At 32.6% G+C, this 18,667-nt stretch overlaps 1 protein-coding gene across 1 annotated transcript in view; it reads right to left on the minus strand.

Annotated features, from left to right (window-relative positions):
- Positions 1–405: 405 nt before the first annotated feature.
- Positions 406–18,667, minus strand: part of LOC106469096 (Down syndrome cell adhesion molecule-like protein Dscam2) — a 122,626-nt gene continuing 104,364 nt past the window's right edge. The window contains exons 19-25 of the mRNA XM_022397510.1: positions 17,738–18,031; positions 16,882–17,046; positions 12,541–12,767; positions 8,215–8,290; positions 6,603–6,726; positions 5,965–6,089; positions 406–1,228 (exon numbers count right to left, since the gene is read on the minus strand). Coding sequence (XP_022253218.1) covers positions 1,167–1,228; positions 5,965–6,089; positions 6,603–6,726; positions 8,215–8,290; positions 12,541–12,767; positions 16,882–17,046; positions 17,738–18,031 — 1,073 coding nt within the window. The 3' untranslated portion in view covers positions 406–1,166. The remainder of the gene's footprint in view (positions 1,229–5,964; positions 6,090–6,602; positions 6,727–8,214; positions 8,291–12,540; positions 12,768–16,881; positions 17,047–17,737; positions 18,032–18,667) is intronic.

An 18,667-nucleotide genomic window follows, 5' to 3' on the forward strand; every position in this document is an offset into this window, starting at 1 on the left:
AGGTTAGTTTATTGGTTTACAGCTAATCTAAACCTCCTAAGCTAGTCAGATCTCGTGAAATATAATTGGCCGAAAATATCGTTAATGACGTGAGTGCTGATGAAACAATGCACTTTAATCCTTATAAGTATAAAAAAAAATATTTAATCAGTTATACTCATTGCCAGGCTGATTTTCATTGTTGGTCTGAGAAGGTAGCTTGCTCTGATCGGAAGTTCATTAATTAGTATCTCAGTGATAGTCAGTAGTGACGTATTTACAGCAGTTAATACATTAGGCTTAAAAGTTTCGCGCAATATTTAATTTCAGTGTTTAAACATTTTTACTTTTAATCACTGTTTTTTGTTTGTTTAAATCGTTCTAGGAAAATAAATGATGAAAGAGAATTTTTGTACTTGTGTTTCCTTAAAGCAAAAAAAAAAAAATTTTATTATCATCACATACAAAAGTAATATAAACATAATCTGAAAAACGGTGCTGCTGACGATAACAATACGATTTATAAAGTGATGTCCTTTAGATACATAAATATAAACCATTTTGGATGCAACAAATGCAATACAACAATTTTTAAATAGCCCTGAATAATATTGACGAATATGATTGGTCTGCTTGGAGAAATGTCCAGAATATTCGCAAGATTAGTGAAATCAGAAATTAGCTACTGTATTTAGATTATATCTGTAATAAAGTTTGTGAATTTTACTTTTAATAGTTTGAAAATACGATTGCGCAAATAACAAATGAGGAGACTAGATCTAAATAAACATTTGGTTTTGAAATTATTTCAGAATAAAAAAAACAAACTACACATCCGAAATTACAACTAAGATAATAAATCGTTGTAGATTTTGAAGAAAGAAGATTATTGAGATCTCCTGGACATTTTAATTAATTTTTAACTAGACAGATTTTCAAGACTTGTAGTCAACTCTTTTTGTTATATAACATATGGAAACATTTAGAACATGTTATAAACTTATAACAAGTTTTATTATGGTTATTGTATAGTCATAATACAAGTAGAGAAAAACAAAAACTTTTTAAGTTACATTAAATGTAATCTATCATAATATTAATAATATTATCACAGAACATTAATATACATTTATCAAATAAACCTTAAAATTTAGATGGAACTGATGAGACAAACATTTTGTATGCTGTCATCTACAGAAAAGCACTTTCTGATGGGGAGAACTTTGAGAGCCGGCTTTTTGTTTCACCACTATGGAAGAATGCAAAAAAAAAACAAAAAAATCGAGACAAGTTCTATATTAATATAATTAAATCTAATTGAAAATACTAAGAACTAAAAAATGTAATGATTATATAAATTTATGCACAGTCTTCGAATAATAGCAAACACTGCAAATAAAGCTCAAACGCAATTAGAATAAAAGCTAAATAGAATAATCACTTGAGACGATATCGAAAATTAACACACTTGTTTAATGTAATCAAGATTTCTTTGAGTTGAATAATCAGTTCTTTTTATTTTATATAGTCAGGGTTTTAAAATACTCGTGTACACATTATTCATGGAGATCAAACTATACTTTTTAGGTTTAAAAAGTGTGGAACAATCGAATTACGCTTCAGATGTTTTATCGTATTACTTAGGCATAAAATGCAGTAACACCTTGACAGATAACGTTCTCAACATATAAACACTAAGCTTTATCACACAAAAAAAGCATTTTAAATTACTTTAAGATCGTCACAGGCTTAGTTTAGCTGATGAGTTCTGGAGTTGAACAAAAGGCTTTCTGTAACGCCCCATCGATTTATATATAGCGCAACACACATATAACAATAGACTACTTACCTCTATAAGTCTGTCCCTGCATATCCACACTTAAAAAAAAGTACAAATTTAAACCCACCCTTTATTTTTCGGGAAATATCGATTCCCTTTTAACCTGTTATCAAGTGCCGGCGTCTACTACAGCCGACGGCAACTCATTCCATAAGTCAATCACCCTATATCGATTCCCTTTTAACCTGTTATCAAGTGCCGGCGTCTACTACAGCCGACGCCAACTCATTCCATAAGTCAATAAGTCAATCACCCTATTATAAAACAAAAGAAAACTGTCTTAGCTGTATTTTCCAAATCATTTGTGCCTATTGTCTTCAAATTATTGCTCAAAGAAATCAGAAGCCTTTATCATATCGATCCACGAATAATTTTGTAAACTTCAGTAAGATAATGTCTTACTAAATAAGATTTGAGGACGAGTTGAATGGGTAGTGAAAAAAACTTTATTACAAATGCACAACGTTTCAATAAGCTTATGTCATAATAAGGTACTTGATAACATAAGCTCGTCGAAACGTTGTACATTTGCAATAAAGTTTCTTTCACTACCCATTCAACCCGTCTTCAAATCTTATTTAAATCAAATTTAAAATCACCTCTTACTGTTCTTTTCTCAAGAGAAAATAATATTGTAGCGTGGTCTGTCGTTGGGTATGTTCTTTCTGCATATCCGGTAAAAAGATTGCCAAGTAAAGTCCATTTATTTAAATCAAGTTATTTATTTCTTCGACTTTAACGTTCTGTAGGCTACGTTTCGACATAAATTCGAAAGCTAATGGTACGCCTTACTCATAAATAAAACTTAATTACCTATTTACAAAATTTCCACTTGTGTCTGTGACACAACTTAAAACTGGGTGACTGACATACTCAGTAATTGATTGATAACAGAGTAACAGATTCACTAGTTGACTGAATGGTTCATTGACCAAATCTAACGAACTCACTTTTGGTGTTTTTATAAAGTCTATTTTCTTGCATACTCTACAAAGATTAAAGATGTCGCTTCATCATTACTTAATAATATAATATCACCTTGCATTATTTTACATTTACTACAATTAAAGGTCATTTTCCAAATATTTTTCTAACTTACCAATTAATCCAAGTCATTCTGTGGTACTTCAATATTCTCAATACAGCTACAAATAATGAAATAAGAACGGCCTTTTCACAAACCCTGAAACAGTCCACTAGTTTGACAGGACTCTGGTAATAATGTTTTGTTTTTTCTCATTCAATTATTCTACAATTTACTTACCTTTAACCCCCACCAATGTGTTCCACAGCTATCAATTTGTGTGGCATTTCTCAAAATAGTTTTCAAAAGCTAAGTACTACCCAAGTAGTGCCCTTTCCATCATACAGATAACACGTAACATCCTCGAAAAAACAGTTAACAGATTAGTATGGGAAGATTTCTCTTTAGTGAAGCCATTTTGGTTTTCTTTTACCATATCATATGGTACTACATGATTTCATAAAGGTTCTTTTATCAGTCTTTAGAAATTTTGTTACAGTACAAATAACACTAACTGATCTATAAATTCCAGGGACATTCGTATCAACCCGTTAAAAAATAGAAGGTGTAACATTAGCAGTCTTCATTCCTCAAACTTAACCAGAATGAAAGAGAAATATATGTTCGCATTTTATGGCCTCCTGTAAAACCCTGAGAAAAGCTGGTGAGTTATCTATTTTTAATCTTTATTTTTACAATCAAGGGATTAACATCTGTAAGATTCAGGCCGATCCAACTGTTTGTTGTAGAATGCTTAAAGCCAAGAGTATTGCTAAAATCCTCTCCTTTTTTTTAAGGAAAAGGAGATAACATTTAAAACCTCGGCCATCTCATAGAATTAAAAAAATCCATGCTATTAAAATATTGCTAGCAGGATGTTTCTCACAGCCAATTTAGGACTTCCTAAATTCATTTTATCCAAATTCCCATATCTTATATAGTTTTGTAAATCCTCCATTTTATCTATCAATTTAAACCTCATGTGATACTTATCATTGATTTTTTTTTTCACTCATGGCTTTAGTAAGCCATTTAGGTTTGATCTTCCCTATTACACGTTTTTCTTTTTAGGAACATGCATATCTTGAATTAAAACCACTTTGTGTAAAAAAACAATAAAAATACCTGACAACTTAACTTTTAACTAATTTTTCAAGTCCGTTAATGAAATACATTGTCTCATGGCCTCAGATTTTTTTTTTAAATTAGGAATGACTGTTTAATTTCTTTTTATCTAAACCTAAAAAAAATCAAACCAATTTATGCAATGATCACTCTTTCCCCCAGTATTTCCCAACTTCATTTCTTGCAACCACATCTTATTTATGTGGCCTAGCATGGCCTGATGGCTAAGATGCTGGACTCGCATCCTGAACGTTGCAGATACGAATCCCTATCACCGAACATGCTTGCCCTTTCAGCAGTGGGGGCGTTATAATGTGACTGTCAATCCTACTATTGTAGCTTTATGTGAAATTCAAAAGAAACTAAAGTTATTTAACGCGGTGGGCATAGCATAGATATTCCATTTTATACTTTGTGCTTAACTACAAACAAACAATCACTTCAAGAACCTCATATAGTCCTAACAATATTTCAAATTCGTTTAAGAGTAATCAAGCACGTATAAAGAACAGGAGATACAATTAAGTAAAATTATATTGATTTAAGGAATAAAGCCTTTCCCCATAGAAAAATAAATAAATATGTCGCAGGAACAGGATAACAAATAACACCAAAGCACAATATATAAGTAGAAAACTATAAGATATATTTTAGTTTGAAAGGTATTTCTAGAAGTAGGACCCACAAAGCAGTGTCCACCAAACTTAACCTCTCTCGCTTATTTCGTGCTTTCACTATGGCGTATTATGTTAACCATCTTTTCTTTTCTTTGATTAATGATGCTTAGTATACCTCACAGTAATAGTTGTTTCTTTTGCGAAGCAGTTAAGCAACTGAACTTAAGACTGACTGATTAACTATATTATCTGTGTCACACAGCAAATTTCTTCGCTAGAAAGAAAGCTCCCAGATATGTTTAGAAGCAATAATCAACCCCTTCTGAAAACACAAGTCATTATCTTGTGCGTAATGGTAAAACTATCCGAACATCAACCATGATATAACACTTCAAAAAATGCAAATAACAATAAGACGCTCAAGTATAGTTTACTATACTTGCATAGCAAAAAATATATTGATTCCGTCGTCAGTTAACAATAATTTTCCCGATAAGTAAGCTGCAGTGAATTAAGGTACTTAGGACATGTAATTGATGTTATGCTCTACTATTAGACTGGAATATTTTATAGATATCATTAAGTAATATTGCTATAAATATGTGTTTCCTTGCCAACTAAGTAACTACTATATAACGATCATTTTTAGTAGTTAGCCTGACTTGACTCAATATGCCACTGTGGAAGCGGAACTGACAGATTTTTGTGATGCATTAGAACTCGGTCAGACAGTAAATATTATCGTTCCATGTTCTCTACCAACACATCAATATCCATTAATATATCATTACAAGAGTTGGGTAATTTAATGAACTGAGACATGATTGTAGTTGGAATTTTGAACCTGAACAGTACCATATTTGCTAGCTGGCCGTTGTCAGAGGCCTCTAGAATTTAGATACAGTTGTCCCTCATTTCGGACTAGTGGTCAGAGGAAAAACAGCTAGGCAGTAGCACTCGCTACTGCAAGGATTTTGTCCAGCTAGTTGAACTAAATAATAGGACTGACTGTCACTTTTATAAAGTGTCAACAGCTGAAAGTTCCAGAGTGTATTCAGCAGCATAACGTCTCGACATCCAGAGCGTACGATCCGTAGCCCGAGACGCTAACCATTTGGCCACACTTGATACCAACTAAAACAGACCACTTAAGTCAGAACAAACAAAAATGTTTTACATCAACTACAGAGTTGAAAGAAACAAGTAATTACTGTGTATTTATTTGATTATATTAAAACTAAAATATTCCTTATACGAAACAATTACCTGTTTTTTTACTTGGATAAAGCTTTGAAAATATGTGATATATATTGATTTAATAATATTCTTAGCTTCTAGTTTTAAAATAGTCTAGAAAGCTTGTACGAATGAATATTTACCTAATCCCTTGTTGTCGGTTAAGTCTCTATCACATTCCGTGTCCGAGGGTTCCAGACCGTCATGAACTACTGATGATGATGCTAGATGTATAGGACTATATATGAAGTCATGGATGTAATCACTCCTACAAAATATATCCGTTGTTTCTTCAGGTAGATCATATAACACATCCGTAAAATGTAAACTATATCTAATAAAACATTTAAAACGCAGTCGATATGAAAACTATTTTCTATTTTAACAACTTTCAGTTCACAATTTTGTAAACCTTGAATAATGCATATAATAAATGATGTGTCACAAGGAAAGTATTATGTCTCTGTGAAGTTAGTTTATTTTTAATAAACGCGATGTATTTATCAAACACATTTATACAGTTAAAAACAAACATATTAACACGTTCACTGCTGCATAATAAATTATACAAACTCATATGCTACAAGAGCAATTTGGCTTTGAAATATAACTGTGTGACCCACTGGTGTGTCACGCGGTCTATAACTAAAAGTCGGTTGTTACCCACCGGTGGGGCACATGGCAGCTAACGTGTTAAGTAGCTAGCATTTAAGTGACAGTTACTTTTGGTACAAGTAATTCACACGAAATATGAAGACTATTAACATAATTATTTCGTTACCTTACTCCGTAACTTGGTGTTGATTCTTTAAAAGAACTGTTGGGATATATACAGTGATCCTGGCTTTTGGGTCTGAAGGATTTTCGTGGTTGCTCGTAGCCGTCAAGACGATCGGTGACGCTCTCTATTGACCAATACATAAAACATTGCTAATGCACTTCAACTTATTACAAGGAAAACAAAATGGTTTAAACTACATAATAATTTCCATAATTAAGATATCTACAAGCGATGCAGAAAAAAAAACTATAATGCTGAAGTATAAAAGTCATTATTAGGTTATCTACAAAATGTGTTTTTCAGTGGCTCAGTGACTTATAACGCTAAAAACTGGATTTCCGTAGTCATGGTAGGTGCAGCACATATAACCAGTTATGCAGGTTTGTGCTTCACGGAGACAAACCAAATAGAATTTAATTCGAATTATAATTACTAAACATATTTAGATATATTGAGTATTTTTAAAATGGGCAGAAACAGAATAGTGCATTTCAAAATTAACATACTTCAAATACGTATGTGTCTCATAGTCATAATATCTTTATCAGATATTGTTAATCTATCACACCACTTGTAGTCGTTTTTTTTACGTGTAGGATTACTAAGTGGAACCAGTGCACAAAAAGTGCTAAGCTCTGCTTTATCATTTGTTTCATTTGTTTTAATGCAAACTGTAATATTTTGGACGTGTAAGTGTATTTTAACAATATTTTCATTAGCACATACAAAACTTATAACAGTCTTGTATTCTAAGGTATTCTAGTATCTTGATGAATGATCCCTTCGTAGTTTTATGTTTTATGTATAATGTAATGTTATGAGAAGATGGTAATATTTTTTAAAATGTCACTGATGATATGTCGAATTTTCAGCTTCTGAGTTTGAAAGAATCTTATCTTGTTTCGTGGAATTGCATTTCGTTTTACATTTTTCATAGTTGTAATATTCTAATTTTTTATAAATGTAATTTCATCTCTGTGACATGGAATTTTTTTTTGAAATACAAACGTGCAAAATTATTATAATAAATGGAAGTGACCCCTCTTTTGATACTCCTGTTAGAATACATAAGTAAACATGAAATGAACCTCGAAAGTCTTTATCAAAAGACAAGTCTCATACCAATGACCACATATTTAAATTTCTGCCTTTTTATGTATAGTTCCCTAAAAATAAAAGAAATTTTGAAAAAGAAAATTACAGATGTTTTTAACTCCTATTAGTTCTGATTAAACGAATCTGATTAAACTCTCGTTTAAAATCTTTAATGGGCTGACAATGAAGATTGTGAGAAATAAGAAGAATCTGTAGACTAAAGTGATGTTCTATAAGCTTTCTCGCTTCGTCACCTTAAGAGTTTAATTCTGCATCTGTACTTTCAACAGACTTTGTTTTAGTACCCATTATTCATATGTTAAATGTCTACGGTGGGGATATATACACTCTTTATAGCAGTTTTCAACTTTAACGTTCATACCTGCTCCACCAACACCACAGACCAAATTTACAATTAAATACAGACAAAACAGAATTCTTTCTCTCCTTCACAACTGCAAATTAGGATAATCCGAGCTATGTAATTATCACAATGTCACAAATCTGAAGGACTTACCACAATCTGAACTAACGTCACTTCCTCCTCTGGGTTCTGAGGTTTGATCAAGTAAAGCTTTGCATTTAGTTCTCCTCTAAAAAATATATAAAAAATAGGTAAAAGAGTTATATATGCTGAAATATGTGAGGTTATCAAAAATTTATTTTATGTGAGTAGTTGAGGCAGCTGTTGCGCGTCACGCCGCAAAAGGGCGCCACATATGGGTCAACCCCAGGCAATGGGGAAAGAAGTAGAAACAATAATGTCATAGATATCAGCGATGATGACGTCATAGTTCCATGAAATGTCACCAGAGGGTGCGTTACTATGACAGGTTGAATACAGAGAAATCTGTGGTAGGTGTGATGTCCTAGTTCCACGAAGTGGAACCACAAGGTGCAACAAACTTAGTGAGAGGTGATATAGTGGCCTGTTATGATAGGCAGATTGTGTTAGTAAGGTGTATAGGCAGATGTTGTTACTATAGGCAGACGATGTTACCAAAGTTCTGGGATACTATTACTATAGGGGGATGTTGTTACTAATGTTTCTATAAGCATTATTGGATAGATTATGTATGTTTTGGAAAGACAGATAGTCCTGCATGATTGCATACAGATTTTAACATATGTTTATGTATTTATTACATACATTTTACAAAGGCGGATGTGTTTCTTTAGGTGAATGGTCTTACAATGCATAACAATGATTTTTCAGTTTTGCTTTATAAGTAAAACATTAAATACATTTTACAAAGGTAGACAATGTTACTAAGAGTAGTTTTTGTGTATACATTTCTAAAGGTGGACAATGTTACTAAGGATAGTGTTTGTGTGTATATGTTTTACAAAGGTGTACTGTGTTTCTATAGGTGCATTGTGTTACTAAAGATAGTGTTTGTATAGGTGGATTGTATTACTAAGGTTCTATAAGAGAAAGGCTGATACTGTTTTAATAAGACTGCATACAAATTTAAACTTACACTGAATTGCATATGTTTTACAAAAGTGTTTCTATACTTCTGTGGGACAGCATGCAGATTTCAATATGTATCATCTTATTTATCATTTAGTTGTGTTTCTATAGGATGATAGTGTTACTTAAACACATAACTTACTACCGAAAAGTTTTATCATACCTAACGTTTTTTATTCATACTGAACAAGACAACCCATTTTGTTTTAACAAACTGATTATAATTTTAATTTCTATATTTAAGCATACCTTTTACCAATATTGTCCTGAAGAGGACAGCTGTTTAAATATCATTCACTTGCACTAGTTTGTCTTTATGCTATCCATATAACTATGATTTTTATTTCTCTTGACAAAATATGTCCTTTCATCTACATACTTTTTACAATATTGTTCCTATTGGAAAAAGATGTTATCATTACTAAGGATAGTGTTACTTTAGGCAAACAATGTTCTGTAGGACACCTGCCGTTTTGCTTTCACAAGTCAACTATATATATATATATTAGTTTTTATTATACATTCTTGAATGAGGTAGTCATTGTAATGAATAATTTACTTTAGATACTTTTATTGTCCTGAAAAGGACACTTATTTAACCCTGTATGTATGATTTCATTTTGCTAAAAAGACTTGTTTTATTTATGGAGTCATATGATTGAACATATAAATGTTCCCCAATTACTATATCACTGGGCCATTGGTATTACACAAAATGAACATAACATATTTCAAATGAGTATTTGTACTAAAGGTAATGAAGAAGAAGGCCATTTTTCTTCTGAAGAAAACGATTTTGTTTAAATGAATGAAATGTAAAGATTCTTTTCGGAACCATCACATCCTGAGAAAGAGAAAACTATGATTGCACTTATCATTAGAAACTGATATTCGTGAGGTGTAATTTATCTTAAAAGACTAAGCTAGATATATATATATATAGGTCAGTACTTTATAAAATAAGATGTTTTCATAAATAGTATATTTGTGTACCTTAAAGTTTTGTTAACAAATGTTTCAATATGTATTATACTTAAGCTGAGATTTTACTTAGATATAATAAAGTAGCAAGTACATTAGGCTATGATTAAAAGTTATTTTTATATATAAAAATCACAGAACGCTGATTTATATAATTTTTAAGTGAAGATATAAGTTATATTACCATAAAAGTTTCAAACCTATAAGAGGAAATATCTGCTTTGAAATAGTTGATAAACTAATTTTTGTGAGCCTACTAACTGAAATATTACATGATTAGTTTGCATTGAATCATCTATTCGTTTATATAGTGACATGTCTTTAGTAGCCCCCAGTGGCACAGTGGTATGTCTGCGGACTTACAACCCTAGAATCTGGGTTCGATACACGTGGTGGGCAGAGCACAGATAGCCCATTGTGTAGCTTTGTGCTTAATAACAAACAAACAGTCTTTAGTACGATGTCTCATGTTAATTTAGTTTGTTTCACACATTGTTACACAAATGAAAAATATATATACTCAAACTGAAATAGTAATATGAACATAATGTACAAAAAATTGTATGAAAGTTAGTCATGTATTTTATAAGCTAAAATATTTCGGTATGAGTGACAACGGTATTTAGAAACGTGAATAATCAGTTTATGAAGTCTAATTATAGAAAATATACAAGAACTGTATGCTAACTAATTATCAAATATCATGAATACATAATTAGTGTTTTGTATCACTATGTAAAGTGAAAAACTATATTTACCGACGTTTAAATTCTGTGACATACAAAAACTCTGGTTAAGGTATGGTGAGCATTAAATTTATGTAGAAAACATATGATTATGTAGAGTTTCAACCATTTATTTTCAATATTAACTACCTGAAGTTTTAAGTATGCATGATAGCATACTGAGCTATGATAAAAATTTGAGTTATATAAGAAAACTAAATTGTATAATTCATGTTAATGAAACATTGTTTCAAAATCTTTGAAATAATCACTTGATTTATAATTAATGGTCCTTTTACGATTACGTGAATTTGCACATTTGTAAAACTAATAAGTTTAAATAAAGATTTAAAAGATATGGAAATAGAATTTCTAGTTTGTATAAATGAAAATGTTACTTTGTTTAAGCAAACACAAGATCAAACTTCCTAATATCGTCATCAGTAATACATTTCTGCGTGAGAACCTTTGTATGTCCTAACAAACAACTATCTTGACATCATTGTCTGTGTGACCATGTGACGGCCTTTGTATTTCCTAACAACCAATTGTCTTGACACCAAGCAGTCTCAAAGTTATAAGTATGGAACATGGTGTGAGTGGTAAGTGTTGCTATTTTAAACAATAGTAAAGTTAAACAGTAAGTCGTTCACTTATTATATTTAGTTGTGACAAAATGAAATCATACAGAGGGTTGAATAAGCGTCCTTTTCAGGATGTTAAAAGCATATAAAGTAAATTATTCCTTCATTCAACTAATGATAAGAAAAACTGATATATGTTATAATAGTTAACTTGTGAAAGCAAAACAGCAGGTGTCCCATAGAACATTGTCTGTCTAAAGTAACACTATCCTTGGTAATGATAACATCTTTTGCCCATAGAAACATACTTACGTGACTTTTCAGTACTTATAGGTGCCAATTCTAATAATGTGTTTGAATTATTACTGTTTTTCAACCTAAGTGTTAGAATCCCAAAAACAAAGCATTTTGAGCATTAAAGTTAGAGTCACCTGTTGTTTGGATATGAGTAAATAGGAAAATATGCTCAAGCCAGTATAATGTTAGTAAAAACGGAATTTACTTGTTAAATTTTCTACATTTCTCCTAAGTTTCACTGGAACAAACTGCTACTATTCAATAAAATGAATTTATGTAAATGTTGAGAAGTCAGAGAAAGTATTTACTTTTATCTTCAAAAATTAATTTGCATTCCAATTAAAAAAGGGAACAATTTAAACAGGATTAATAGCTTCTTTTTTTTAGGTTCATTGGATGGTCTTTGTTAAGCACAAAGGTACACAGTTGGCTTTTCAAGAGATATCGCTGTTTGAATAACAACTACAATGTCATAGCAGTATAAAGCACATTGAGCAGATAAAAAATTATTAATATTTTATTATTTGATGTAAACACATAACTACTTATTTTCTGTACAAATTAAGAATACATAACAATATACTGGTTTTATAACTAAATAAATGACTGAACAGTTTATAAGCAAATGATATCACGTCAGTTACATTATGATTTTCAGACAGAGTTTCTGTGCATTATATTATTGAACAAACTCACTATACAGCAAAGAGAAGATTGTATGTTATTTTATCTTTAAACATTATATATTGCATCAATCAATAATTAACAAAGAAGAACTCTACCGGTTGTGGAACGTCATAGTTGTTTTCATGCCCTCTGGTGGAAGATCGAACAAGACTACGAGATCCTGGGGCACCCTCTCGTGGCATCATTTCACGAGAAAAGACAGGAACGCGAGTAGTGGCGTAGGGAGAAGGAAAGTAAGCTGACTCACTAGTATCACCATACTGTTTCTCAAGATCTGGCATTGCAATCATGTCACCCTTGGTATCTTCTAAGCTCCGACCACCTTAATTTTACAGTTGGAAAAGAATGGTCGTAACAATAAAAATATAAATACAGAGGGTAAATATAGGGTATTTATAAAGTCTATCTATTTCAGACAAATAATGGGCAACTGTATTAAAGTCAATTATAAAACAATAGAAGGTATACATTTATTAAATACTTAAGAATAAGGTTCTACATGTGCACCATCAATATCTCTACAGAACTCAAATCTTTCTGTAGCATTTCTGAACACATCCTGGAGCATTTCAGGGGTTATTTTGTGAACAGCCGTTACGATGCATGTACTAAGTCTTGCAGGTCTTTAACCTTCGTTTGATAGAGGTTTGATTTGATAAAGCCCCATGCAAAGAAATCCAAGGGTGTTAGATCTGGCAATCGAGCCGCCCAGGGTCTGTTTCTTCCACGTCAAATCTGGAAATCGTTCATTCAGGTACTCACGAACAGTGTTTGCATAGTGACGAGATACACCATCTTTCTCAAAGACGATGGTGTTCAATATCCCATCCTCAACCAACTGGTGTTAAATGCAATACGAAAAGTTGTCACGAAAGAACTACGTATGTCATTTCGTGCTGTTTTACCAAGACTCAGGCTGCCCAATTCAGCGGTCTACAAAGCATAAGAAAAGTTATCACCTTCGGGTTTTACATGATTTGCATGAAGAGGACTATCCACAGCGAAGTTTGCCGATCTCGTTGAACGCATTCAGAATGAAAATTGAATGGACCACATTCTTTTTAGTGATGAAGCAACTTTCCATAAGTGTGGAAAGGTTAATCGCCATAACTGTGTCATGGAGGCTAATGATAGACCGATTGATTTCACCTATCAATGGGAAAGAGATACTCCTAAAGTTAATGTCTGGTTGGGTTTGACTAAATCTAAGATTTATGGACCTTTTTTCTTTGCTGAAGCTACAGTTACAGGGGCTATTTATCTGGACATGATGCAGCAGTTCCTAGACAGTATGCTCTGAGACACGTGGATGTTGTCCAGATCTTGATTCATCATTAACAGATTCCGTTCTTTGGAACTTATTCAACAATTCGCGTATTATCTTGTCTGTAGGAACTGGCTTATAAAATTTTCTTTCAAACTTCTCTCTAATTTTTTTGTATTTCTTTCCTTGAATACCCAATGTTATCACCATCACACGTTCTTGCACGTTCATCTTCATGGGGTTCTGCAATACCAATCAATAAAACCTGTTATTTCATTTCTGTCTGAAAAAAAAAGTTATAGAAGTCACACGAACAACAGTTCTTTCCACAATAAATCCCGTCAACTTTTGCATAGTTGATAATGAAATGGGTATTCATCCTATTACCATACAAATACATATCAGTCAAGTCGCCAGATTCAGTGCCTTTGTGCTTCTGTGCGATCGAAATATTGAAATTGGTGCTGGAAAACCGTCGTTGTTGTACACTAGGTGGACTATAGAAAACAATCAGGAAGTAATAATGTACTTTTGACATGACAACCTTATAACATATTCTTTTGAAATGGAAGTTACGCTGCAGGACTCTTACCAAGATGGACAGTCATCATATAGAGCACAAATGCACGTGGCGACATGAACTGTAATTATGTGGTGAGGATTCAAAATGGTTTAATATAACACACAGGGTTTTTATCAAGTCCCTATCTATTTCAATCCTTCTTGGTTATGTTACGTACTGTTGTCTTGGGAGCGTGGATGAGTTTTCCCACCGATCTTTGTGTTCGTGGATTCTTGCCTGTTATAAGATGCCGCACTTTACTTACTACAGTTAAGGTACAACTTGTTGCAGTTGATCAGTATTCTAGCATCACACTGTCTACGATCTGTTAAACAATGTCAAATGTAGTTCTGATGCGTTCCGTTCCACTACTACTTTATATCGGCTGTTGTCATCACGTGACTTGCTTCAAAATTGTTTTAATATAACATTACCAACCTTCTGTAAAAGCATTTACAAACAACATTGTTAAATTTCTTTACTCAGATAATGTTTCAGTGAAAAAAAGTTGTAATTGTTGTAACAAGAGAAATTTTCGAAGTTTCATTTCTAGGCAATGATTAAAAATATTTCACTGTCTGGCCATTTTTCAGTGGCTATAATATAAGCAAAGAATAATTCTACATCAAACTTTTGTGCATTACTGTGCATTCCTTAATACGTCCTTTTGATGAAATTACACATTTGAAAGAATTGTATGAAATAAGCACTTTTTCTGACACCAGAAAAGTAGTCCAATTTGTATTATAGAGTTTTTCGTCATAAATTACATATTAAGGTATCACGATTTTCTATATAACTGTAAATAATCTAAATTTTACCCAGAATAACTTCTTGTTGACATGTTAAAGTTCTTTCAACCACAGTTAGCCATAAAAATCTATTCAAATTTTTATGGAATATTTAAAAGTATTATATTAAGTTATATAATATGACCACTGTAAAAGAAAATTAGATTATTTTAAATTTAGTTCAGTATATAGAACTTTTATATTATAGCAGTGTACCGAATATTCTATTTCTAGTTTATGAAGAGAACTGTTAACAGAGCAGAAAATAAAGGTTTTGTTCTCATTTTAAAAAATAATCAAAATTATTTTTTAGTTTAAATCACATACACGTGCTTCTTTAGCAATTGGACTTCTTGAAAATTAACATTAACCAGTCTATTAATTTATAGGTAACACCTTAGTTTTTATATTGCATTAGAAAATTTCAACCTGAACGCTATTTGAAACACACGTCGTTGGTAAAACGGCTAGATTAAAGACCCTTAGTATAGCTGCCCCTTATTTTGAAGTACTTAACAAAAGGAAGGAAGCTAGCCAAATAGTACTCAGAACAGCTTTATTAGGCTCTTTGAATGGAATATTGACTGACACTGGTAAGACTTTCTTATAGGAATTACACTGAAAATGTTAAATAAGAAGTTATTAATTTTATTCTTAATTATTATCCAATTATATTAATTAAACTTCTAGCTTTGCATGTATTTATGTCCAGTTTGCTCCTCCCACAGTTATGAAACTAGCAGGACCAAACTTGGCAGACATACTCGAGGTGGCCCGACAGATGTCTTTATCAGTATGGCTTACCTTCTTCATCCCTACCACCACAGGGTTACAAATGGAGCTCCTGGAAGGTCACCTAGGCATTATGGCTTACCTTCTTCATCCCTATCACCACAGGGTTACAAATGAAGTCAAATGATCCTGGAAGGTCACCTAGGCATTATGGCTTACCTTCTTCATCCCTATCACCACAGGGTTACAAATGGAATCAAATGCTCCTGGAAGGTCACCTAGGCATTATGGCTTACCTTCTTCATCCCTACCACCACAGGGTTACAAATGGAAGTCAAATGATCCTGGAAGGTCACCTAGGCATTATGGGTTGCCTAATCATTGGCTTTCAGGGCCGCTGAGCCAGAACCTGGTATTAGATTTTGTATCCTTGTCCCCCTCGAGATTTCTAGGGTACTGTTATTAGTTTTGTATGTATGTCTGTGTCTTTGTGCAGATAACCCATCCCATAGTTTTGGAGCTAAAAGAACCAAAGTTAACAGATGAACTTGGAGCGGCGTGAATAATTTTCTTATCTATATTGAGTAGTGCTCTCACTGTAAAGATTATCAAGGGAGGCTAAAACGCGTAAGAAGGAATTCACCCAAGTATAACGGTGGTATAAAGTAGGTTTTTAGTCTTTGAGCCCGAATTTGGCATCGGATTTTGTATTCCTGGTTCCCCCCTCATAATCTGAAGGGTCTCATGTTGGAAACTGTATTCATACCTATATTCATTCGGGAAATAACCCCCATGGAATATCCATAGCAGCAACTCGGAATGATAGAGGATCATAATCGGCATATTATAAAACTGGGGCTTTCGAGACCCGAAGCTGAGTGCGGGTATTTTGTACTAGTTATATCAGAATCTTCAACATGTTTGATTAGGAAATTTTAATTGATGATATACTTTTTACTATAAGCTAATTCATTTGATTCTGTTCAGATGGTGCAAAGCAGTTGATGTGAGAGTTTTTACTTGATGAAATCATTGTGAAATGATTTAATCATCTATGACAAGTAAATAATATCAACAAAAAATATACCATCGTAAGCGCTGGAAGATGCTGAACTTCGACGACGACAAAGAACAAAGAAAACGGCTAGGGTGATAGCGATTAGAACAACAGCAGCACAGCATACAGGAACGATTATATATAGGCTTCGATACCTGCTCCTTGGACTAGAATCGCCAGGGGGAACCACAGTAGCTGTGAAAAGATATGAAGATTTCAGATAAAGTGAAATATATTTTAGAGAATAAATTATATCTTTAAAATATTTATACTGTGGCAGGAAACTTACAGTTATATAAAATACACAAAGCACTAATAATTTCAAAGACTACCTAACAAGTTTTTCATTGTCGTTTTGCGAAATGTAGTTTGGTAGTCAAACTATGAGATATTTCTGGCTTATTAAATAAAGGCGCTGAGAAAAAATCTAGTTTGAAACTTAACTTTAAAAACTCCTATTAATTCTTTAAATACACATGTTACAGAACGATTTTTTCTTTTCCCGACCAAAATAATCAGTATGCCTCTACAAGTTTTATCCGGACATAACAAATAATACATTACATCTGTCCAGCCGACTATATTGTATTTAGTATGGACAGGAATAGAAAAAAAATTGAAGTTACTTTACGTGGAGTTTTACTTAGGGACACAACAACAATTTGTTTACGCGAGGTTGTATTTAAGGACACAAACATAATTTATATACGGAAGGTTGTGTCTAGGGGAACAAACACAACTTCTTTATGTTGGGTTGTGCTTTAGGACACACAATTCATGGAGTTCAAAATATCAGGCATTTCAGTATCATTACAGTTAGATTAAAGGATTCAAATGCCATCGAAATAGAATTATAGACAAATGGTCTAAAAATGTTTTAACTTACCACCAGAAAGCGTCAGAGTCGCTACCCTGTATTCTTCTTCTACGACGCTTACGCTATTAACAGCACTCATAAGAACGGAATACCACGTTCCAGGTTTCAGGTCAGTGATAGCCACTATCTGCTGCTCAGGATAGAGCTTCGTACCAATTACTGTCCATTCTCTTTGACCTTGAACCCTATATTGAAGCTGAAAGTATTGTATTGGACAACCTCCGTCTCCCCAACTGCCCAAGTTAAACGTAATAGTTGTAGAATTTAAAGAGATGAGGTCGTACCGTGATGGCGCCACTGGAGCTGTAAAATTTCGAAGATATAATACATACTTTTTTACTGTGGAAAATAGGACTTATTTAAACTTTAAATTGGAAGTCACAATGAAAAACATGTTCCCATTATATCTGAACATACGAAGTTAAAACTATAAAATTGGAGAAGATTAGTAGATGATCTGGGTTATGAACGACACACACATATCATACACATTTTTGTATTTCGTTTGAACCTTCAATCAATTCATTACCGAAAAGGAAATTTTAGTTTTGGTGTAGGCAACCCAGAAACTATTTACAAGAGTAATTTTGTGACAGAAGAAACAGGAAATTATGCAAAAGAAAATAAAAAAGCGTTAAATTTTAGTTCGATTATCTTCCTGAAAGTAAAATCTCCAGTTTTATCACGATTACAAATTGTTTTAGTTTTCTCCTGCAAAATTTGAGAACATTCAGCATTACCTATAAATGACTTACTTATCTTTGAAACTTTGACAAGTGTTTTACTTTTCTTAAAATAAAAGATACTCTGAGCTTAAAAATCAAGTTTTTTTTATTGATAATTCATGTAAGAATTATGATTAAACTTGAGGGGGAAAATGTTTAATCAAGTAAAAGGGGAAAAAACCCTCTCTCTCTCTATATATATATATATATATAT

This window comes from Limulus polyphemus, unplaced genomic scaffold (genome assembly GCF_000517525.1).
Source record: "Limulus polyphemus unplaced genomic scaffold, Limulus_polyphemus-2.1.2 Scaffold3299, whole genome shotgun sequence".
Lineage (NCBI taxonomy): Eukaryota > Metazoa > Arthropoda > Merostomata > Xiphosura > Limulidae > Limulus > Limulus polyphemus.